This window comes from Vulpes lagopus, chromosome 5, assembly GCF_018345385.1.
Source record: "Vulpes lagopus strain Blue_001 chromosome 5, ASM1834538v1, whole genome shotgun sequence".
NCBI classification, from domain to species: domain Eukaryota; kingdom Metazoa; phylum Chordata; class Mammalia; order Carnivora; family Canidae; genus Vulpes; species Vulpes lagopus.
This window is the reverse complement of record NC_054828.1, coordinates 118,380,250-118,404,937: the sequence shown is the minus strand read 5'-3', so window position 1 is coordinate 118,404,937 and position 24,688 is coordinate 118,380,250. Positions and strand designations below refer to the sequence as shown.

The 24,688-nt window shown below is 33.8% G+C and overlaps 1 protein-coding gene across 8 annotated transcripts in view; it reads right to left on the bottom strand.

Moving 5' to 3' along the window:
• The window catches only part of PUM2 (pumilio RNA binding family member 2), a 95,564-nt gene that overhangs the window by 54,526 nt on the left and 16,350 nt on the right, over positions 1 to 24,688 (bottom strand). For 5 of the 8 annotated variants that reach the window (XM_041754219.1, XM_041754218.1, XM_041754220.1 and 2 more), the window contains 6 exons: positions 18,616 to 18,684; positions 11,246 to 11,354; positions 8,041 to 8,228; positions 7,317 to 7,486; positions 3,915 to 4,185; positions 3,575 to 3,668 (listed from right to left, as the gene is read on the bottom strand). In XM_041754219.1, the coding sequence (XP_041610153.1) occupies positions 3,575 to 3,668; positions 3,915 to 4,185; positions 7,317 to 7,486; positions 8,041 to 8,228; positions 11,246 to 11,354; positions 18,616 to 18,666 (883 nt within the window). In that variant the 5' untranslated portion in view covers positions 18,667 to 18,684. Of the gene's footprint in view, positions 1 to 3,574; positions 3,669 to 3,914; positions 4,186 to 7,316; positions 7,487 to 8,040; positions 8,229 to 11,245; positions 11,355 to 16,622; positions 16,697 to 17,569; positions 17,695 to 18,615; positions 18,685 to 24,688 lie in introns of those variants that run through there. The other 3 variants (XM_041754223.1, XM_041754221.1, XM_041754226.1) reach the window with 3 other exon arrangements.

Sequence of the window (24,688 nt, the reverse complement as noted above, 5' to 3'; positions counted from 1 at the left end):
CTTCAGTCCTTTATCTCCCCTACGATTCTGAGTCGACCTTTTTTAAAAAAAAAAAAAGATTTTATTTATTCATGAGAGACACAGAGGGAGGCAGAGACATAGGCAGAGATAGAAGCAGGATCCCTGCAGGGAGCCCGATGTGGGACTTGATCCCAGGACCTCGGGATCATGACCTGAGCCAAAGGCAGATGTTCAACCACTGAGCCACCCCTCAGTTGAATTTTAAAGTTCTTTTCCTAACTTTAAAGTTCTCTTATTTCTACATTTTGGGTGTAAATTCTACTGTTTTTTATATGACTGACTGCTTTCTAGCTGATCTTTCTTGTTTGCACTGTGAATTCTGTTTGTGATACTGAGAGATTCTCTTATATTTACCCGTCCATCAGATGAATGATTGCGAACTATACATCATAAAGTCAAGTCTCCAAATCAAGACCTATTCATATTTATGACCTTGTGTGCTCTTACTCTATGTACAAGGTTAGCATGACTCAAATTCCAATCCTGGTAGTGTGTAGGCCCTCTAATTATTTGCCCCTCTTCTAGCCCTCTGCAAACTATCTGGTTTATTCCCTATTCACTCCCATGGATTATCTTTCAATTTCCCATACTATAGAAGTTTCCCAACTGTCTCAACAATCCTTTTTCCTTTTCTCTCTCTCTCCCTTTTCAGTGTAGATGTCTTAAAAAAAAAAAAAAATAAATACACACACACACACACACACTGTATCTATTATCTCTGGCCCAGTCCATGAGCCGAGTCCAGGTTGCCACTTATTTTTTGTAAACTACCTAAGAACAATTTTAACACTTTTTAATGGTGGAAAATAATAATTTGCAATACATGAAAATTATATGATATTCAAACTACAAGGTCCAGAGTAAAATTTTATAGGAATACAGTCATACTCATTTATATATCATCTAAGACCGCGTTTGTGCCATAACAGCAGAGTTGAAGAGTTGTGACAAATTACATGGCTTGCAAAACTTACAATATTTACAGATTATCTGGGCCTTTATAAAAATGTCAATCCCCATTCTAGAAGAATCTTCTAGCGCCACACTGTCCATTTATATTTACTATCACATATAGCTACTGAGCCATTTGAAATGGGACTAGTTTACTGAGATCTGCTGAAAGTGGAAAAATGCACACCTGAATTGAAAAGTTTCCTATGAAGAAAAGAATTTAAATTTCTCATTAGTAGTTTTATATTGATCACATTTAAAATGACATTTTGGATATAATGGGTTAAATAAAATAGTCAAATTCATTTCACCTATTTCTTTTTACTTTTCAAAAATGTGGCTACAAAAGAATTTAAAATTCTCTGTGGCACATATTATATATTTCTATTGCACAATGCTGTTCTAAAATGGGCTTTCAAAAAAAAAATAAAATAAAATGGGCTTTCAGCCAATGAAGAGGAGACTAGGATAAAAAAAACTGATGGTCAACAATGAATAAATTTAACTATGGAACAAAGATTAAAAGATGGAGTCAATTTTGGTAAATTATACTTAGAAATATTTCCATTTTATTCAGATTTTCAAATTTAAGTGTATGCTTTCCCAAATGGCTTCACAAAGTTCTGCCAAGGTTTAAAAGAGGACTAAGTCCAATGTTACTTGAAATACTCCAAGGCATTAAAATGGGGAATAGTTTTAAATTCTTTTTATGAAGTAATCATATTCCAAAATCTAACAAAAAATGCAAGAAAACACACAAACTTAAGGACTAGTTTTATGTTCACATTATTGTACATTTTATGCAACATTCTAAATAAAATATGAGCAAAGAAAAAGGGCTAATTTTACACATTTTTTATTCCATGAACACAGAAATTATTCAATTAGAAAACACTCATAAAATTCAGTATTTGCCAAATCAAGAGCTTTCCTAAAATACCAATTTAAAGATTCAATATAAGATAGGTCATTTGCAATGATAGCAAAAGATAAAATACTTAAGAACCAATTTCTCAAGAAATATGGAAACTTACATAATAAAAACTTTAAAGCACTGATAAACAACATAAAAGCAGATTTGAACAAAAGTAAAGATACACCATGTCCTGGTTAGAATACTTAATGTCATAAAGATGTAGATTTTCCAAAAGTTAATTTAAAATTTAAACCCAATCCTCTGGAAGTGAATAAGTGAATTTTAAAGTTCATATAAAAGTAAATTAGCGAATTCTTAAGTTCATATAAAAAAGTAAAAAGAAAAAAATTTTAAACTCCAAAAAGGAAAAGCAATAATGGGTACACTAGCCTGTCACATATTAAAACATATCATAAAGTCTCAAGAAATAAAAAAGGGTTATACTAGTCTGTGAGTAGACAGGAATTGCTACATTTCTTTTTTTTTCTTAAATTTTATTATTTGAGAGTGAAAATGAAAAGCACACATGCCGCTCAAGGAGGGAGAGAAAAAACCCCAGAAGACTCTGCTAAGTGCAGAGCCCTATTATAAGGCTCAATCTCATGACCTTGATATCATGGTCTGAACTGAAATCAAGAGTTGGATGCTTAACCAAACGAACCATCCAGACATCCCAGGAATCACTACATTTCTAATGAGAAGGATTAAGTATAGGGATAAAGGAAGCTAGGGGTAAAGAATGCATGCTGCTAATAAAAGTCATCTAGAAATGTGTGGTCACCTTTGATTAAAACCAGAAATAAAATGTGGGACCTAGCAGACCTTCTTGGATTGACAGAGAACAATACAAATGTGAGGAAGAACTTAGTATGTCACCTCCTCCCCACCCCACCTGTTTCCATAGATTATGAGGTGGAGAATATTCACAACTTTTCCAATTAGTAAATAAATTAAGATTAGCTAAAATCAGGCATAAAGATGGTTACATAAATCTATATGTGTGATATAATGATATAACACTATACCTACATTTACCAATATCATATTCCTGATTTTGGTACTATACTATAAATATATAACATGTAGCCATATAGGGAAAGCTGAGTGGGGAACCTCTCTGTACTGTCCTTTTAACTCCATGTGAATCTCCAATTATTTCAAAATAAAAAGATAATAACAAACATAAAAAACCCATAATAGGAACAAGTAATGCTTTAGCACTAACAAATGTATAATTATAATAATAATTCACATTAAAAGCTAATGGTCAAAGACCAAATAACTTAATGAAATAAAAAAGAAAATATTTTAAGGAATTTTCTTGGAAATCTGATTTCAAATTATTTTTAAAATAAACATTTTGACTTGGTAATAGATACAAGTAGCTACATTTGAATTTCCAAGGGTCTGACCCTCTCAACTTCATGCTGAAAAAAAACTTACGGGCTGACAACTTTCATCAATCTACAGATTCTTATTTATCCAAAATACAATAATCAGAAACAGTTCTTCCCCAGTTAATCTGTATTCTTGTCATTTAATTTATTACTCTTTGATCCCAATGAAATGTTTTAAAACATAATGGGGCAAAACAATTCAGTAAAAGAAAAACGAAACATTCCAATAAACATTGTAACACAGGATTTTCTAACCAACTCATCAGAATGGTAACTTATAAAGACTCACCTATATGTGGCTGCTGAGCTGCAGCTAATGCATATTGCTGCTGTTGAGCTGCAGTTAACTGCTGAACGGTTAGTGCATTAGTCCTCTGAAAGAGCTATTAGAGAAAATATTTAACACAAAGATTAGTCTCAAAGCATTTCACTTCTATTTAGAAAGCTATGAATAGAGTATTTTGAACACATTATTTCAATAACCTTCTCCACTACAAAAACATTTTATTTATAAAACACTAAGTATTTAAGAACACTCCTATTACTAATGTCGATGCCTCACAGCACTTCAGGCTACACCAGTATAGAGTTAAGAGGAGCTTCATTAAAGGAGTAGTAGCATGCTTTACCTGCTGCTGGGAATTGTAGTCAAAAAGGCCTACAGTAGCTCCTGAAGAGTCCATGGGTACCTGATTACCAGGATAGTCAAACTGTAAGGAATCCAGACCAACTTGTTCCATGGCATCCAGATTCTGAGTTTCAGGATTTGAAAATTCTTCAACAAGTGGTTTATTAGCTGTAGGATTAGGAAGAGGCCCCAGTCCTTCTGGGGGATTAGTATTGGGGCCCAGGCGCTCAACTACTTCAGTTGGAGAGGCTTGACGACTTCCAGGAGTACGACTATATAAAGAAAACAGGAAGGTGTTAGGAAGTAAAAGTAGTAAGTCATGGGAATGGGAAAGTGGGAAAACCATGAAAAACAAATGGCTGTAAAATACAGAGAGCAAATCAGGCATCCCAGGTAACTATCCACTCCACTTTAACATTTTTGTGTCTAATGTAATTTCCTCTTAAGAACGGACATAGTTTTGTTTTGTTTTTTCATATTACTAATGATCATTCTAATTTGAATAGCATAAAAATTTAACTCAATTTTACAGGTAAGATAATTGACTAATATCACAATTTAGGCTTAGACTACCCAAAACTTTTGTCTCAAATCACAGACAAAATGAATGGTAGTATGAATAGCAGACTATCAAGTGACAAAGATGGGAAGACTCAAAACCAAAATGCACCTACCATACTTCTGTCTTGCCCTCCAGCACAGAATTTTACCATTATATTTTGCTTAATAATGGTTCAGAAATAAAACAAAACTGGCCATAAAGGATGGCCTTCATGACTTCAGAGTGCAAAATGTGGAATACAATGGAAAAATGACATTAGCTAAGATGAAGGCTAACTCCAGACTCTCTCTTTGAATATGATTTTGAGCAAATCATTTCATTTTCCTTCCAGGCCTCAGTTTCTCAAATGAGAATGAAAACATAATATTGTATTTATTGTTCCAAGTAAAAACAAAAAACAAAGTGTTAAAAACCTCTATGACCGCTCTCCAAAAACCATCTTATCACACCAAATTGTCTCAGTTTAAATCATCAGAAAGAAATGGAAATTCATAACGTATTTACCAAAAATTGTTTGCTCATCAATGAAAAATATACTTATACATATAAAAAGCAACTTACTCTACTAATAAGCCTTTTTAATTTTTGCAGAACTTTTTATCAACATTCTTCATGGTATAAACCTTATTTTTACTTTATTTCTAGACATAATCTATCCTTACTTAGTGTCTTTTCTTCTACAGAAATATTTTATGCAAGATCCTTTTCCTCACAAGAAATATGTTTGTTCTGAGGAAGCATGAGTTCATAGCATATTCAAACATAAATACATTAAGTAAATGGCAATAGCTATTTTACCTGGCTTTCACTGCCAGTTGTTCACTGCCAGTTGTCACCTGCCTATGTAACTCTACCCTCAACTTCAGGAGCTTCACATTGAGATAAATTTGCTAACACGTACAGAGCATTTTATAAAGTAATTACTTAATGAAATTACTTAATTCTAAGAATTGGTCTCCACACATTTAGGTGAACATTTTATTTAGAAATCAAACACCGTCCTTATAATATTTAGAAGAAGCTTCTAATTCCTTTCCCCTTTAACCATACCTAATTTTTCATGTGAATATTTCAAAGGTTTGTTTTTCATTCAGAATATATGGGGGGAAAAAATAACATGAAAGAATCCTCCCCAAAATTAATCGATTATAATAAAGCCTGCTATAGTTACTTCCTTCCTTTCAGTTCTATGATCAATCTATTGATCAGTATCAATTAATGTACATATTAATGATGTGTTAGCATAGTGACCATATGGCCATAGCCATTAGTCTGAAACATTTTTACACTATAAGTACAATACTGTATCTAAGATATTTCATAAGCAGGGGATCCCTGGGTGGCTCAGTGGTTTGGCGCCTGCCTTTGGCCCAGGGCACGATCCTGGAGTCCCGGGATCGAGACCCGCATTGGGCTCCCGGCATGGAGCCTGCTTCTCTCTCTCTCTCTCTCTCTCTCTCAGTGTGCCTATCATAAATAAATAAATAAATAAATAAATAAATAAATAAATAAATAAATAAATAAATCTTTAAAAAAATAAGGTATTTCATAAGCAATTTTAAACACATACCCCAAACTTAACGGAATAAAATTAGAATGCTAATAAATGTAAAAGTTCGTATTAATATGGAGAAGCATAGCCTTTCATACAAACAACTCTAATATAGCAGTAAGTAGAGGATATAATAGAAAAAAGGCATTGCGCTAAGAAGTGGTGCTATTTTCTTGCTATAGTTAATGGTGTATTAACACTTCAATTATAAATGCATACTCTGACAGGCTCATATTCAACTCAGTTTTAAATACATGCCCTTGACTAAAACTCAGATTAGGTAATTGCAGAAAAGCAAAATCAGGATAAGGTTCTAAACAAATTGAAAAGCATTAAAATTATTTCTTGTCAAAGAGGTTTACTGGTTTTGGATGCTTTTTTGCACTTAGAACAGATACAAACAGCACTGTTTTAAGAAGCATTCTTACTCTGCTTTTAATAACTAAAGGCAATAAATGTAAAAGCGTACCACCCACGTGTATGGTTATACTCAGTTAACTGAGATTCTATGGTTCACAAGATCAATAAATAGCTCATTTTCAGGTATAAGCCCCAAAGCATCTGACTAATGAAGTATAAAATACAGGAATTCAGTATGAAGAAACAACTCCCTAATATCTAGGTAAATGTATACTCTCTAATCTGAGACAAAGGCTAGAAGAAAATACTTATTTGTCATAAAGAGACCACTAAAGAGTTACAATTTAAAGAATTCTAAACTTAAAACTAACTTTTTGGGGTCTCTAATATGTTCTCTACTTCTTAATTTCAGGAATATTAAGTATTAGCACAAATTCATATATACTAAGAAGAAAGGTCACAGCTCCTAAGCTAATTATGTTTCCTCATTTCCAAGATTAAGAGTTAGATGGGGGATGGGGGGTACAATACAAGGATAGAAGGAAGAGGAAACCCCACAGAAAGGTGCTTAGGAGCAACCCCAAGAGGAGTTTGCCAAGAAAAAACAAGATTAAACCTAAAACTCACTAAATTTTAGCAAGGAGGGAAAAGTTAAAATTTAGACTACCATATTAGCAGAAAGGTAACAGCAACTTCTAACATTACTCCTTTAATGGAATGCACAGTTTTAGAGACTATTTTGAAGAATTATTTTTTTAAATGGTTCATAATCAATTAATATTCCTTATTAAAAATCAAATCTTCTGGATTAACACAAGGTACAAAGGGAAATAAACCAAAATTGGAAAATGTCTAAATCAATCACATCAGCTAGTAGTAATCATCCCTAAAGAGATAGGCTTTTCTTCTCGAGAAAGTTAAAGTCTTACTTAAAATCTTTGCAATCGGCATCCATTCCATTTGGCAAACCTCTGCCATTTATTTTAGAATCATCATCATCTCCTTGTTTAAGATCTCTGTTTTGGTCCTCCTCAAATGGAGAAGCCTTGCCTTTTTGATCTCCTTTCTCAGGTCCATCTGTTTCAGCATCTCTAGTGCCCTGAGGAAAAAGAATCTGTTTGATTCTGAATATTTAATAGAACACAAAAAAAGGCACCACAAGGTGACCTTAAACTACGCTATAGTGCACGTAAACAATAAAAGCATTATCTTATTTTAATTTCGTAATCAACTAATTTATCAAAGGCCAAAAAATTGAGCACAAAACAGTGATTTATAACAGAAGGGCTAAGGCAACCTTAACTATAGCGGTGCTGGAAAAGCAGTAACACCACAGATGAGATTAAAATTCTACTTAATGCAGATGATTTTGTTTAGTTACTTTCACATCAAGAACTACGATGAATAAGCAACTTTAATATTGCAAATTATGTTTCTCAGTACAGTTTGATTTTTGTAACATGGCTAAGATTATATTCCCATTGGTTCTACTATTTCATGTATTTCAAGAAGTGGCCCAGAGACAAAAACAAGAGCTCCAACAGCTGTAAGATTTCCTTTAGCTCTGGGAATAGCCAGAAAAGTAAAGGGACTTGAAAATAACCAAATAACCACTGAGTAATTATTAAATATTTCTTTATTCAAAATACTTACAAAAGTTCCCTTCCTAAATCGAGAATCCAATTTATCAGCAGGAGAAGAACTTAATACATATTCTACCATGCTCACACCAAGGCCTCCACTTTCTGATCGCGGAGACAGTATTGCATTTACTTCACTGTTTCCATGAAAACCCTGTCCAGATCTTCTCTGTACCATAATAGGCTGGGACATTGAATGGTCTGTTTGGAAGGAAGATTACAATTACACATTTGTACTTTTAAAGTAACCAAAATATACTTACATATAAATATATTAAAGTTTTTAAAAATCAGCATATTGTTTTATTTTGAATGTTATTATACTTTTACAAAAAGCTCTTCATACTGTTGAGATTCACTGGCCTGGGCACATTTCTTGGGAATACAGATAGAGACATTGGTAAAAAAAATAAATAAATAAGTAGAAGCTGGTATGAAGAACAAGCAAATCAGGAAGGTCAATGGAGCTGGAAACAGTAACCTGAAGGCACTCAGCTGCCTATAAGCATCTTGTAAAAAGGTTAAAGCTTTCTTCAGAATACATAATAATTCAAAACAAAAACCTTTAGAAACGAAACCTACAAGAATAACTCCTAAACTGGCAGAGGCACATCTCAAGCTCATAGTTATGTACTGTATGGATTCAGAACACATGGCTCTACCACTATAAACACAAACAAGTGAGTTTGAAGAAAAAGTTAATTATCACAGAATTTTCTATTCTTGGTGCAAAAATCGTCATCTGAAGATTACTTTTGAAGTCCCTTCTAGTTTAAAAGTGTTCCATTTATTCTTAACAAAAAATTATTTACCCATGAATACCTTTCCTATATATTTTTATGACAAAAAGAAAAGAACAATATTTAAGATTACAGAACAAATGGTATAGAAATACAATAAAGGATCTGAGGCAACATTCAAACAGATTTGCCAAAAAAAATCTTTTTAAGGCACCAATAAGCTATCTCTGGTTGAACTGTTACCACATAACATAAAATACTCAATATTAGGTCTAGTCCTTAAGGGGCTGAACTATCATGGTGGTACTCAGCCATCACTACATTAACTGTATGTTTTTAAATGATTGCTACTTTTGTTAAAGCATATTAAAACATTTCCATTGCAGTACCTTTATCCACAAGAGATTAGTCAGTATATTTTTTCATTCAATAATTCATCCATTCATTAACATAGTTCAAATGTTGGTTTATGGTCTCTCGCTAGGCATTGTGCTATGTATGAGGAATCCAAGAACAAACAAGACAGTCCCTGCCCTCAAAGAGATCATAGGTTTAATATAAGGCAGTCTTAAAAGTTCATCAGTAAACATGATCCAGGATACTATGGAAACAGAAAGGAGCATTAACCCTTCCTAGTCTTAGAGTGAATCCCAAAGGAAGTGACAAGAAGGATAGAGTTAAAGTGAGAAAAAAACAGGTAAACATGAGGGTGAAAAAGACAATTTCAGTTAGAGAAACCATCTATATGATAAAGTCTCCTGCAGTCAAGGAAAGAATCTTCCTTAGAATGAAAATTCCTTTAGGACAAGGACTGTTATTCATATTTGCACATAGTTGGCTTTTAATAAAGGTTCTGTAAACAAAATTATAATGTTTTCATTCACTTCTAATTTCCTCATGTCTCTAGGTAAAGACTAATATTCATCTTTAAAATTTTATTCACCTGACTAAAAAAAGTTAAGTTACAAGAGGAGTAGCACAGAAATTAGAAACACAAACTTTACACTAAAATTCATAAAAATATGTTGCTTAAATGTTTTATTGCTTGTACGAGTTGTCCTCCAAATACAACGTACCAAAAATATTTCCCAACCACCCATCTTGAAAATAATCTCTCATTACCATGTTATGCTCAAGATGTTTTGCTTCAGAACACTTTAAAAAAATATTTGGTTTTGGTAAATAAAGTAATTAAGAATTCAATCTTCAAAACTAAAATTAAAACATGTCTACCAATCAAGTTTTCAAGCACATGTAATTTTAGGAAAAAAAGGGTCTGTGGGAAAAATGTATCCCAGTCTAAATATTGGAATGCTTTATATCAGGAGTCCCATGTAATATACATTAATTCAAATACCATTAAAAAAAAAAAAAATTTGCGGGCAAGCACATCTCCTTTTACCTTTATATTCTCCAAACGTGGAATATTATATTACATACTGACTGAACTCCAAGTATATTCCCAATATTTTAAGGAAATTTTACTCTTAATTAGTAGTTACCAAAGTTCTGTCTTTTTCAATTCTGACTGTAAGAGTATTTACTAATCACTAAAATTTTCTAGCACTTCTTCACTCTTGAGCAATTAGTTTAGTTTAATAACAAACCCTAGATACAAAGGACTTTAAATCTTTTGATCTTAATGATTTGGAGAATAAAAATACCTCTGGGTAATTTATACTCAAACAATTTGATTGTCATCTGAAAATTTCTTTATTACTCTGGTCATTTTGTGTAGCTTTCACAAGCTGCATTAAATGGTTATAAAGTGAGAAAACTTACTTACAAAATACACATTAAAAGCCATTTGCATACATCTCAAATTTTACTAATCAGAATCATCTCAAAACTTAACCACTACTATTTTAAGAATAAGTCATGCTCTTTAGGTTACCAATTAATACTGTTAATTCTGTGAATTGTACTCCTTACATACTAGTTTCTTCTCCCTTGACAGTTTCTTGGACCTAAAGTCTCTCTCCACTACTTGTGGATATCAAAAACATTAAAAGTCTGCTTCCTTTCTGAGAATTTATCCTATTCAGGGAGTTAACTTCCCTTCTGGGTATAGTGAATGTCTAATAAAGCTAGACCAAAACAAAACAAAAAAAACCCCATAAACCTAGATCAACCTGCAATTAGATAAATCAGTTGCTGTCCTCTAATACAATTTAAGATTGAAAATTCCTATCGTTAATGCATCCTCTCTTTCAATGGAAATTCAAAATTTTATAATTAGAGTTTAAAACTTCAATAAAACTTAGTAATGTTTTACTGTGAACAAACACTTCTAACTACTAAGTAGACCATTAGATAAGGGTTAATTTACATTAAAAAATGTACATTCTAATGACTTATAAAAGTCATTTGTCTACAAAGACATCACAAATTTGCTCCAAGTATCGTTTAGGAGTAGGCAGGATTTTAAAAAATTTGAGTACACTCATTATTCACACACATACACCACCAATAACTTACGAGAAGTTCCCCATGCAGTCTCTCTCCATTCATCATCCCCAAGAAATATGCCTTTTTGTCCATCTTTTGTTGAATCATCAGGTTCCCAAAACTTTTTGGTAGGCAAAAGCTATTTGGGAGGGAAAAAATATTAATTTAAGTTTCATTCTAACTGCAAATTTATTCTAATTATACATAGGTGAAAGCAAACTTACCACCAATATGTACAAATTAGTTTTCAATTCTAAGGAAAATTCAGAGTGAACTATTTCCTATTTGTCTTGTTAATAATAAGTAACTCCTCACTTAATGTCTGGGTACTGGCTCTAGTAATTCTACACCTGAACATTAATCAAAGTCTACTTCTTTTTCTACATGTTTGAAATGGTTTTACCACTACGTGACTTTCTTTATACAGTTTACTAAAGTTTCTTATTCAATATAAATAATACAATAAAAACATCTATACAAAAGATGAAAACTTTTCCTTTACTTCCAAACACTGCCCTTGGATCACCTCGTATCCCAAAGCTTCCATGATAGAAAATACATCTTCACTTTTACTTCACTTATTCAAAGGAAGTGAACTTCACAACTCTTCCTAGGTCTGGAATGCTAGTAATCTATCAATTCCAAATCAGGAACCTACGGATGGTGGAAGACACACAGAAAGGAACCTCAAATACTTCTGAGATACTCTAAAAGCCCCATGCTCTATCTGCCATATATGTTACACTACTATAGCACATTAAAATTATGTTGATACAATGATTCACTGATTATTCAATATGTACATTTGGCTAATTCCTAATGATACTTTAATACTCATCTAATAAGCCTTTCCTCTCTAACTTCCCTCACACTCACAGAAGATGGACTGGGGATATGCTTGTCTGAAACGAACAGACTGGTTTTCTGAGACATGCATTTGGCATTTTAAATACCCATTACTAAGACCTCCTCCCTCTCAGCTGATAATTAGGCACCCAGCCTTTCAGTGCTCATTATTGAACCTGTATATACTTCTTATCATTACACTTATCACACTAAATTGCCTGTGTCTGCCTCCTTAGGGGCATAATAACCTTATTTTCAGAGAGCCCACAAACAAACTAAATGTAATAAAATGAACTTAGTAAAAACTCTGGGTCTGAGAAATAAAACTGTGAGGTGTTGGGGGGTGAAAATGTGAGTTTTGTGAGAAAGATAAAGTAAATCATGAACAAAGGTACAATCTAATAAACTACATTGTGTGTACAACAAGTTATGAGATGGATGAATAGATGAGGAAATGTCAAAGCTGATGCTGGTAAAGCTTTCTAGGTCAGATCCTGAGGAACCTTAAAGATAAGCCATAAAGCTGCATATTAAAGTAAAAGGAATCCAGACAGGTTGTTAAGAGTGACATTATGTTTTAGAAAACAACTCAAGTTGTAAGTTATAATAATATTGATATTCTACACTAAAGACAAGGAAATCAGTTTAGCAGAATTACAAAAGGGCCAAGATGGTAAGAATCGAAATAGGGTACTAATACAAAGAGCTGAAAAAGTAAAATGGCTTGAGAGAGACATTTAGGAGAGTCAGCAGGATAGGATTAAAAATGGAGATTAATAAAAAAGATAAAATTTTAAAATTTGGGTAATAAGGTAAATCGTAGTACTATTGACTAAAACAAAAAACCAGAAGCAGCTTTGAAGGCAGGCGGAAAAGTTCAATTTGGCCATGTTCCTAATCTACAGATTTTTTGCTAAACTAAATATATTTCATTTTAAAGGAAACCAATTTCTATTAAAAAAAATAATAAGTTTTTCCATGTTAGGATCATCCTGGATTGCAAAGGGTTTGTATTTAAAGCACATATTTTAAACAATAATCTGCTCTCATAAAGATCTCAGTCAAATGTAACCTCTGTTCCTTCCCTTTTTTTTTAAAATCTCGCTATAAAAGAATTCTTGTAAATATTCAAACAAAATGTAAAGCTGATTAATATAACACTAAAACACTGTGCTTGATATATTTAAATAAGTAAATAGCCATTCATAGTAAACCCCAACTTAATCCTTAAAAATACCATTAAAAATGGTTCTGAAAAAATAAAGAAATATTTTTATCCCATATATGAGAAAAAAGATTCAATATCAAAGTAATTGTAACAAATAAGGAATTGAGAATAAAATTTTAACAACTTCAGAGAAGCACTCATCATAGACACAGAAGTGGCTTGAAACTAATATTTCTAAAAGATAACAGAAACAACAGAATCTCTTTGAGACTATTCCAAAGTCTTTGTGATAAAGTTCCATATAGTGCTTTAAGTAGAGAAGCTCATAGATCACGGCTTTAAAATACAAATTGTGCAACTAGAAAAGAAAAATCTATGTTAAGCACTTCTCCAATGTACCTAACTTTCTGTCAAGCACTGTGCTATGAATATCTTTTCATTTTGTAAACATTTATAAGCTATCATGCACAGGAAAACTATTTAGTAGCTAATAAAAGTAACACTTCTAGCAAAGGCCTATACATTCCAGAAACAACTTTTTGTGACAGTTTAAACACTGATTCCAAAAACTCAGAGAAACTACTATTCAAAAATAAATTAAAATGAACTAAATAGAGGAGAAAGCAACAATTCAGGATAAAAAAGTTAAAAAAAAAAAAAAGAAAAGAAAAAACAGGCAGTACATTGATTGGATAGCAGTAAAAATAGAGATTTGCCCCTGGAGACTCTTTTACTGTAGTAGAAATCGGGGAGCATATTACAGAGAACAAGGGCCAAGAGATCTTAGAGATCTGTAAAATTTATGACCCAATACCACTTATTAGTTCTCTAATTCACAAAAGCTTTAAACCAAAATCAAGCAATTTTCTTGTTAACCTGCACATCTGTCCTTCCAACTCAGAAATGATTGGGTAAACATACAAATTCATCCCCCAACTGTCCACCATTTGATTAGTTCTTTCTTTCAAGAAGTATTTATGGCTTGCCCTCTCCACCTTCAAAGAAATCAGTCAACAACCTAGCACACTGCCTCAAAATAATAAATTCTTACTAGAATTTACCAGGTACACTTACACTTCAGATTTCTTAATACAAATTGTTACATAAAATCACATAACCAACCTAATTAACATAATCTTAAGAGTCAAAAGAACTTAAAAGGCTTTATGTCTACAATATGGTGTTTTATTTTTTTAAAGATTTTACTTATTTATTCATTGGAGACAGAGAGAGAGAAGCAGAGACACAGAGGGAGAAGCAGAGGGAGCCTGATGCAGAACTCTATCCCAAGACCCCAGGATTAAAACCAACCCCAAGTCAGACACTCAACCACGGAGCCACCCAGGTTGCCCCAATATGGTGTTTTAAATTAGGGTGTTTATATAACATCCCAAATGGGGCACTTTTGAGGAAGCGAGTGCTTTTAATAATTACACCATGACAACAGATATGTATTTGGACTGTCTGGGCAAATTAGGATGTAAGGTGACTCTCTTTATAATGGAAGTTCATAAAAGAGAGGCATAAATGCTAATAATAACTCAATGTATAGAGAACAAAAAACAACGTAAATCCCTAGAATGATGCTTTTCCAGACTTTAATCTCTTCTGTTAATAAAAAAGATCAATAAATCCTTTCAAATTATACAACTTCCCCAATTTTCCATTCTTAATATCCTTTAATATTACTAGAAAACATAAGACATCATCACTTCCAAGGAAGCAGTATTGTGAATAGTCAAGGCATTCATGAGTTTATGCTATTCCATTACTACTATACATGATCTTGGGCCAGTTAATTAACCATTCTGAACTCAAGTTTCCTCATATGTAAGGATAATAATAAAGCAACTGTTATAGTTTCTGAGGCCAGAATGAAACAGCATAAGTAAACTAATTAGAACAGACATACAAATATTAGATATCATTACTACCAAAAATAGGAATCTTTTAATATTATAAAACATAAGTAACATATTGACCAGTGACACTTAACTGGCTAATTTAAGAACTATGACAGAATTCATTATAAAAATCTTATCTCTGGCTGTTTGCCTTCTTGATTTTCAAGTCCATTTGAGTATTGTAGAAGGAGCATGAAACAAAGAACAGATGCCTAATATAGTCCCATTCTGCACAAGGAAACAGAACCAAGGTTACACATATGGCTACTATGTGGCACCATTAGGATTTGAACCTATCATCTGTATAATTCTAAGGCTCATCCTCTTTACATTTAACTACCATAGAAGATGGTTCTTTTCAATCATAGCCTAATTCATCAATATTTCTGAAAATTCCTAGTATTAGAATACCACTAGGTATTAGAATACCTAGTATTAGAATAAATTTAACAAAGTTTATGATATTATCACGATATTCACACCATATAATGTGGGAATTCATAATGGTGGATAAAGTTAAGACAGAATTGCTAAGACAAAGATTTATGTACACAAAACTAGAAACTGTCATTTAGACACTATTTCAAGTAGTTGGCCTCCATTTCAATTATTCCTAACAGATCAGAGCTAGAAATTTGAAATATATCTAATTCATACAAAAGGCTATTCCTATTACTGTCTTTAAAGAAATCAGTCTCACTCAAGGTCATAGCACTAGTGATAGATCAGAGAATACAGAAGTCTCTTTACTCTCTTATCTAGTATTCACCACACCACCTAGGATATCAGTACATAATTTTCTTTAAATATTGTTTAAGAAAGGAGGGGGGCATTATTTTTCATACTAAGCTATGAATACTCCCCAAATAAAACACATTAATTCAGTGACTTAAAGTTTAATTCTGGGTTTCCTAAAGAATTTCAGGCAGGGGCCTGTTTCCCCCATTTGAAAAATAAAGTATATGTATAAAATAATAGATATGTCCCTCTGCAATTTAGTTTTAAAACACTGTACTAATGAATCTGAGTCCAACCTCCTATAAACTAGCTTTGCTCTTTTTAAGCCATGACATAATACAAATCAGGTAAGTCTTTTGACAAAAACATGCTATGGAAAAATATGGAAAGAATGAGTTTATGAATGGATGAAGACTGATCTGTTCCCATTTCTGGATGACCAACTAGAAAAGACTGCCCTTCTGATAATGGGTCAGCAAAGATATCATGATCTATAAAACCTAGTACATTTGAAATAGTCCTATATGCAATGCAGTGCTTTCCACATTAGAGATTTACAACAATTTAAGACATAATAAAGAAAATTCCATTTTTGAAGAAAAAAATCAAGAATAGGGCAATCCATTAAAAAAGGATGTCACATCAAAAAATAAACAAGCAATTTCAGAAAACTCAAAAGCCAAACTCACGGCTATTTTTAATTTATTAAAATGAATGAATTCTGGGATAAAACAAAAACAAAAAACCTCACCTGTCAGGAAAGGAGGAGAAGACTGGTGAGAGAGAGACAGGCAAAGAAGGAAATCCCAGAAGGTTCCCTGCTGCCTGTGAGATGAGGAAAGATAGAAAGGCTTGTGGGAGAGAGAACCCAGAGACAGAAACCTGAGTAGGTTTCTTAGCTATCTCTTAGAGGTAACAGAATTAGTTGGTAAACTGTTAAGAAAATATACTTAATGAGTAACAGCTTATTTAAAAATACATTCCTACTGAATGAAGGTCACAGAAGCACTGACCTACTGCTAGCTGCCCCAAAAAACAGGCAGTCTAAATCCTAGCTACCTTTACTCTGCGTATCTGAAATTTCCATTAAGAAAGCCTAATTTTAGATTAATACACTATTCCAACCCAGTTTGTCTCTTTTCCAAAAACCTCAAGTATACCTCCTCCATCCCCAAATAACTAACCAATTCTTTCAACTATTTCTGATCACTTTTTTTAACTGCAAAGATGTCTTTGCATTTATCAAATACTATTTAGAAAGGTAGGGGAATCATGAACCAAATATATATACAATGTAGATCTAGGAAGTACACTGAGGGGGATGGTTTCCTAGAAAGAATGAAGTTGATGGTGTGGGCTTTATTTGCTCTTAAAACAATCAAGTTCAAGTTTGTCACAAACTAGGCTGAAACACTGTTCAAACTTGCCTTTAAAATAGATTATTCTGCTTTCTAAAGACCATAGGAAACAAGTAGCAGGGAACAAAACAAAAGCCCTTTTCAATTGCTTCTTTTTATTTGCCCATAGTGTAAATAATGCCTAAGCAGCCACTGTATTGCAGTGAAGCTCTAGTTTTTTGTTGTTTAACTAAAAAATTATTCCCTCTTTTAAATCTTTCTTAGGGACCAGAATTTTACTTTATGCACTAGACTAACACGTTTACTTTGGCAATACTTATGCTTAAGCACCTTAACTCACCCTTAAATCAGTCCTCTGAAAATGACAAACTCTTTGGAAAACGCTGTTCTGGAGAAGGGAAGGGTTAGCTAGCTGCAGGGTGCCCTCTTGTGGCCCAGAGGAGTGACTGGACTCTTTTTCTGCATCTGAAGAGCACAGCATTGGATGGAGTGAGTCTCATGAAGGTCTAATCTACCAAAGTAAAATAATCTCCAGGAGCAAGCAATTAATTACACATCTTATGTCTGTTCACTGTTATGTTCTATAAGCAAAGTCCCCACTATGTTAGTACTTTAGAACAAGACAAAATAAAGATGTGACCACAAGGGTTTCCATAAGTAATTAAGGTTTTCTAAATATTCTTTAGGCTAAGCATTTTTGATGCCTTAAAGTATGTAATGGTGCAGTTAAATGGAATGCCTCAATGAAAATCACATATTAACAGGACTGATAAGTTCTATTAAAAAATTGAGAGAGCTCACTGTGTGTCAGTCATTCAAATCTAACAATCTACAGAGGAAACTAATATAAAATGAACTGTAACAATATAATAAAAATAAGTATAAAGATCTGAGAAGTCAGAAGAGGAAGTAATTAACTCTAACAATAGGACAACACATAGGAGTCTTTCTCAGTACAGTCTTGTAGAGGATTAGAAGTTTATTAAGCAAACAGTGAACAAGGAGAGATTTTTGGAAGAGAGAATAGTGAGCAATTAAGTGTAGCTAAAGCAAACAGCATACATATATAAAACAGCAGGACAAGGATCAAGAAAGGCTCTTTTCAGAGCAAAGTAATTGTGGTTCATTACCAAAACGTAAAATATTATCTAAACCAAGTCAATCAAATCAACTAGGTACAATCTCACTAAAAATTACTTCTACAAATATTAAAAAAAAAAAAAAACAAATCACCACAACTAGAGAATTGTATAATCCAAGATTTAAAAATCCCACACCACGTGGAAGACATAACCACTATTTTCAAGAATATTTATGGTTAAAAAAGTCTCAATGGCTCAAATAACTTTAGTGAGGTATACATTCTTAGCATTCATAAATATTTACCTCTCCCATTCCCCGAGATTCTAATGCAAGAGCTTGAAAATCATGATTCATTTCATCCACAGATCAAACCTGTTGAATAACAAAAATAAAAATTAGTAAAAAGAAAAATTTAAACAATTGACTGCATCAAATATTTTTGTTATATTGCCACTATTGTTACTATTTGCATGAGCTGATATGGGCAAAAATCAATTTATCTATGAAGATAGATTTTCCTAAATAGAGCACATAACAACAATCTACATTAAAATTAAAATTAAAACCTAGGGTCAAAGATTCTTGGGCTATTGTCTGTGCCAAGTGAACTCCTACTAGCTGAGCAAAATAGAAAGTAAAGAATAAAGGAAGCAAGCTCAAATACTAAAATATAGTTATCTTTATATATTATAGTTCCAATTACAAAATTACTATTTTACTTCTTTCAGTTAACATTTTTCAAAATTTCTCAGCATTTTATTATTTGTAGATCTTATACTAATAATAAAAAGAATTTAATGAAAATAAGTGGTGGTCCAGTTCAAAAAAACACAAATTAATCAGCAGTGAGAGCAATATTTAATTTCCTTAAGAGTAGCTCCTTCCCCTTCTCCTTCAACTAAAACTAAAATACTTTTTCATCTTTCCATTTCCAACTGTTTAGTTTATCATTCATGTGGCAATTGATGTATTCTTGAATCAGAGGCCCTTTGCCTCCTAATATTAAGTACTGCTGGAGAAAACCACTCAACACTGAAGCCACTACAAATTCAGCTGTCCTGCTTTATGGGCCTTATAATATACAATATAATACTATTATTTCCCCCAATCAGTCTCTTAAAACTCCATAGCATGTGACATTACAAAGCACTCCTCCCTTCCTGTAATACTGTTCTTTGTTGCTACTCTGTCTCTTAAAATTCTTCTATTTTCCCATGTCTAGCTGCTTTTTCTCAGGCTTCTTCAGAGTCCCATTTGTCTCTTCAATTCATGTTAAATGTTAGTGTTCCTTAGTATTCTATCCACAGTAGTCTCCTCTTTACTCTTTACCCTGAGCAAGCTCATCCACTCTCACTGCTTTGAAAACTATATATATATATGGGCCCCTGGGATTCTGTCCCACATCAGGCTCCCTGCGAGGAGACTGCTTCTCCCTCTATATCTCTGCCTCTGTGTGTCTCTCATGAATATATAAATAAAATCTTTCTTTTTTTTTAAAGATTTTATTTATGTATTCATAAGAGGCACAGAGAGACAGAGAAAGAGGCAGAGACACAGGCAGAGGGATAAGCAGGCTCCATGCAGGGAGCCTGATGTGGGACTTGATCCCCGGTCTCCAGGATCACACCCTGGGCAGAAGGCAGGCGCTAAACCGCTGAGCCACCAGGGCTGCCCCGAATATATAAATAAAATCTTAAAAAAATTATAACAATTCAACTTAAAAATGGGCAAAGATCTGCAGATACTACATCAAAGATATATGGATGGTAAATAAGCTATTCTCTTAACTTGAATTCATTAATAGTTCAACAAAGTGAACTTTTCATTCACCCTTTCATTAACTCCGTAAGCTCTTACTGGCATCTTCAAAATGTTAAATTTTGTAGAGGAAAAAAAAAAAAAAAAACAAGTTAAAATAAGATCACTGTTCTCAAAGAGTTTAAATGAGTCACACAGGTTTCCTGGTATTGGAGATGTAGGTCCTTTAACCTTAAGCAGCATCCTGCAGAGAACTATAAATTCTGGACAAATACAATCTGAAGGCAATGGAAAACATCAAAAAACAACATGGAAGACAGTCTACACTTAAAGGACTGGCAGAGAGTAAGTTTTTTAATGGCTTTTCCAACTGAGGACAGGCCTGGGTGGAGGCCTTAGTGCACCAAAATTCCTATAGAGAATCCAGTCTTAAACTTGAAGAACCAAAGGACACAGTTGAGGGCAACCAGAAATGCTGGAAATTGAGGAAGTCTCAGAAAGAAAACAACCCATAAGGATAAATATTTATAAAGCTTTATTACAAACATGCTTGCAGTAGTGTTGCTTGCAAATTACTGAAATTATAAACTGTGTAACTGCTGTACACTTGTTAAGTGGAGTGACACATCTATAAAATGCAATACTTTAGTAGCTATTAAAAATGTTTGGAAAAAAAAAAAATCTGAGTTTGAGGGCAGCCTGGATGGCTCAGCAGTTTAGCCTCACTTTCAGCCCAGGGTGTGATCCTGGAGATCCCGGATCGAGTCCCACATCAGACTCCCCGTGTGGAGCCTGCTTCTCCTCTGCCCGTGTCTCTGCCTCTCCCTGTGTCTCTCATGAATAAATAAAGAATATATTTTTTAAAAAAGAAAAATTGGAGTTTGAAATTAAGAAAATGCTTAGACAGTGAGATGCTTGAATGGCTCAGTGGTTGAGTGTCTGCCTTCGGCTCAGGGTGTAATCCTGGGGTCCTGGGATCGAGTACTGCAATGGTCTCCCCACAGGGAGCCTGCTTCTCCTTCTGCCTATGTCTCTGACTCTCTGTCTCTCATGAATAAGTAAAACCTTAAAAAAAAAAAATGCTTAGATAGTAATGTTAAGAAAGATTCAAAGGAACAGTGACTGGGTGGCTCAGTCAGGTAAGCATCAGACTTTGGCTCAGGTCATGATCTCAGGGTCCTGGGATGGAGCCCCATGATGTGCTCCCTGATTGTCTGGAAGTCTGTTTCTCCCTCCCCCTATTCTCCTCCCCCAACTTGTGCTTGGCTCCTCGCTTGTCATGCTCTAATAAAACCTTTTTAAAACCAGAAAGACTGAAATAACCCAAATTTCATACAGTCCTTAAGTGACCAGGGTATGCAATATTTTTCATCTACGTATCTGTAGGTTATTACCTTTCTACAATATATGTGTATAGTCCATGAATGAAAGTAGGGAGATTTTCCCCTATCCTTCTAACCCTGCTCATGTGTGCTATCTCTCCCTATCTCTGTGTATCAAATGAATAAATAAAATCTTCAAAAAAAGAAAGAAAGGAAAAGATTAAAAGAACAGAGTAAAAGCCAAGACATTTTCTCAAGAGTAAAAAGCACTGGAGCTCTTGTGCTGAAGCCCTTCTTTGCTTACTACCAGGTTTTCATCTGTGGTTTGAATAAATAATGTCATATGTTAAAGAACCTCCAGATAAATATGAGAAGTCTCTTGGATCCATTCTTACTCAAGAAAGGGAAGAAGAAAAAAAAGAAAAGAAAAGAAAAGAAAAGAAAAGAAAAGAAAAGAAAAGAAAAGAAAAGAAAAGAAAAGAAAAGAAAAGAAAAGAAAAAAGAAAAGGAAGAAAGTAAGAAAGAAAGAAAGAAATTACTTATTCATGAGACAGAGAGAGAGAGGCAGAGACATAGGCAGGGGGAGAAGCAGACTCCTCACAAGGACCCCAGGATCACAACCTGAGCCGAAGGCAGACATCCAACCACCGGGCCAGGCATCCCCCACTCTTACTTTTGTAGTGAATCATGCCCCAGGGCAGGGGTCAACAAACTTTTTCAATAAAGAGTCAAACTGGCAGATCATATGATCTCTGTTCTCAACTATGCCTTTGTAGCACAAAGCAGCCATAGATATCAAAATAAATGAGCATGGATGTGTCTCAATAAAACTTTATGAATAGTGAAATCTGAATTTCATATACTTTTTATGTGCTACGAAACATTATTCTTCCCCTGCCCCCAAATTTAAAAATCTAAAAGCCAATTCCAGAGAGTGGGCCAAACAAAAACTGGTAGTGGGCCAGATCTGGACTGTAGGCCATAGTTTGCTGATGTCTGCTCTAGTGGATTTACTTTCTTGACTGCTCCACAGAAATTTCAAATACAGATAATCCACTCTCAAACATGAGCAAGCCAAAAGTTAAGCATCAAGGCTTTGCTTTCAACCTTTTCATTTATACTATCCCCAGGCATATTTTCTTCTTATAATGAATGGTATTACAGGTTAAATTTAAATGTAGGTGATTGGGTAGGTCAGGAAGAAGACTTCAAAAAAATAAAATCTGCAGAAGACTCAAACCCAGCTTTTCAGTTAGGGTGTTACCATTTATTTCAATCATGAAAAGGTAGGAAGAGAAAGGTAAAACAACAGGATAGAAGGTAAACACAAACTCTCAAGCCAGTAATCTCCGTATTAGTTATTACAAAGTTGAGATGGTGGGGGTCGCACATATACCAAGAAGACTCCAAAATTTTTGGAAAATGCAAAGCTACTATGTCCTATGCAGTTACAAATGTTGGTATCATCTGGTAGCACGGGAAAAATAATGTGGACATGAATTTAAGGACTTTATCCATATGGTTAGATCTTAGGAAGAAAGAACACTTTAGTTCTTCTAAGAAGCAACAGAGTATCTATCTAGCATCCAGCTACAGAATATTGAATTGACTTGCTAACTGGAATAAAATGTATCCAAGAGGGATGCCTGGGTGGCTGGCGGTTGAGCGTTTCTTCCGCCCAGGGCTTGATGCAAGTCCAGGGATCTGCTTGATGAAGTCCTGGGATGGAGTACCACATCAGGCTCCCTGCATGGAGCCTGCTTCTCTATGTCTCTGCCTCTCTGTCTCTAATAAATATTAAAAAACAAAAACAAAAACGTATTCAAGAGTTATAGTACACAGCACTGTTTGGGGTGTAAAGTCTGTCTTCAATTTTTTTTTTTGTTTGCATCATTAAGCCATGAAACTCCCCCAGTATTATTTAATAACTGGAATTGGCTCACATGTAAGATATATAATAGAACATTTTCTATGGCCAACATCCTGTGTAATCTTGAGGTAAGTTTGAATTAAAAAATAGTAGCTTTTGAGGTTGATTCTTTGTTTCCTAAAATCAAAGTGTTTCATTAAATTCTAAAATGTAATAGCAAAAAATAAATAAATAAAATGTAATAGCATTAGTCAACTTTTTGTAGGCAACACTTACTAATTACATGAGAAAAACAGATAAAGCACCTCAAATAACAACTTGGTTAAGTTCTAAGTTTTTATATTTACTAACAACAAATATAATTCAAAAGGTTTACAAGTTTGTGTAAAGAACCAAGAATATGCATTAATATGTATATTTATATCATTAAGAGTACTAATTTTTCTCAGACATTTGATCCAATTCCTCTCCATATGCTTACTGTAAAAAAAAAAAAAGTTTGGGGGAAACCACTTAGAGCTATAATAAATGGTACCAAGGCACTTTCTACTTCTATATGACACTAATCACATTTTCATAGTATTATAATTAGTTCTATTTTAAGGCCACAGTAGAAATTAAGCTCTGGAGTTAAAGAAGCTAGGAACTGTGACTTAGACACTGTAAATGCTCAATGTATAATGAATGAAAAAGAGTTCTTTTTTATTATATAAGTACAAATTCAGATCTTATCAAATACCTGGATAGTAACTGCTTAGAAATACCTTCACATATAGTAATACATAATGTCCATTTTAATGAAGACAGTGAACAAGGCTCTTCCTCAGACTTTTTAAAAAGATTTTATTTATTTATTCATGAGAGACACAGAAAGAGGGGGAGAGAGAGAGAGAGAGACAGAGACACAGGCAGAGGGAGAAGCAGGCTCCACGCAGGGAGCCCAACATGGGACTTGATCCCGGGGTCTCCAGGATCACACCCTGGGCTAAAGGCGGTGCTAAACCACTGAGCCACCCTGACTACCCTTCGTCAGACTTTCTATAACACTGAATACACTTATCAACATAAAATGATAGTAACTTCCAGTACTTTTCCTATTAGTCCTATAAGACCTGAAGGCTACTGCTATCTTGTGCATCAATTACAAAAACAACACAATTACAGGAAAACTTAAATATAAGCCATTACAAAAAGTAACTTAGCTGCAATAAGCTGCTTATGAAATATTCTTGGTAGTCATCCTCTTTGGATTGTTTTTAATGAACATAATCAGTGAGCATTAGCAGTATCCATTGCAAACAAACAGGATATTTCTTCAGCATATTAAACCACTTATGCAAATTTGCCAACTAATCTGTTTCTTACCCATGACAAAGGTAAACCTAAATCCAGTCTTGAGTATTTGTAGTAGATGATTAGCCTTCAA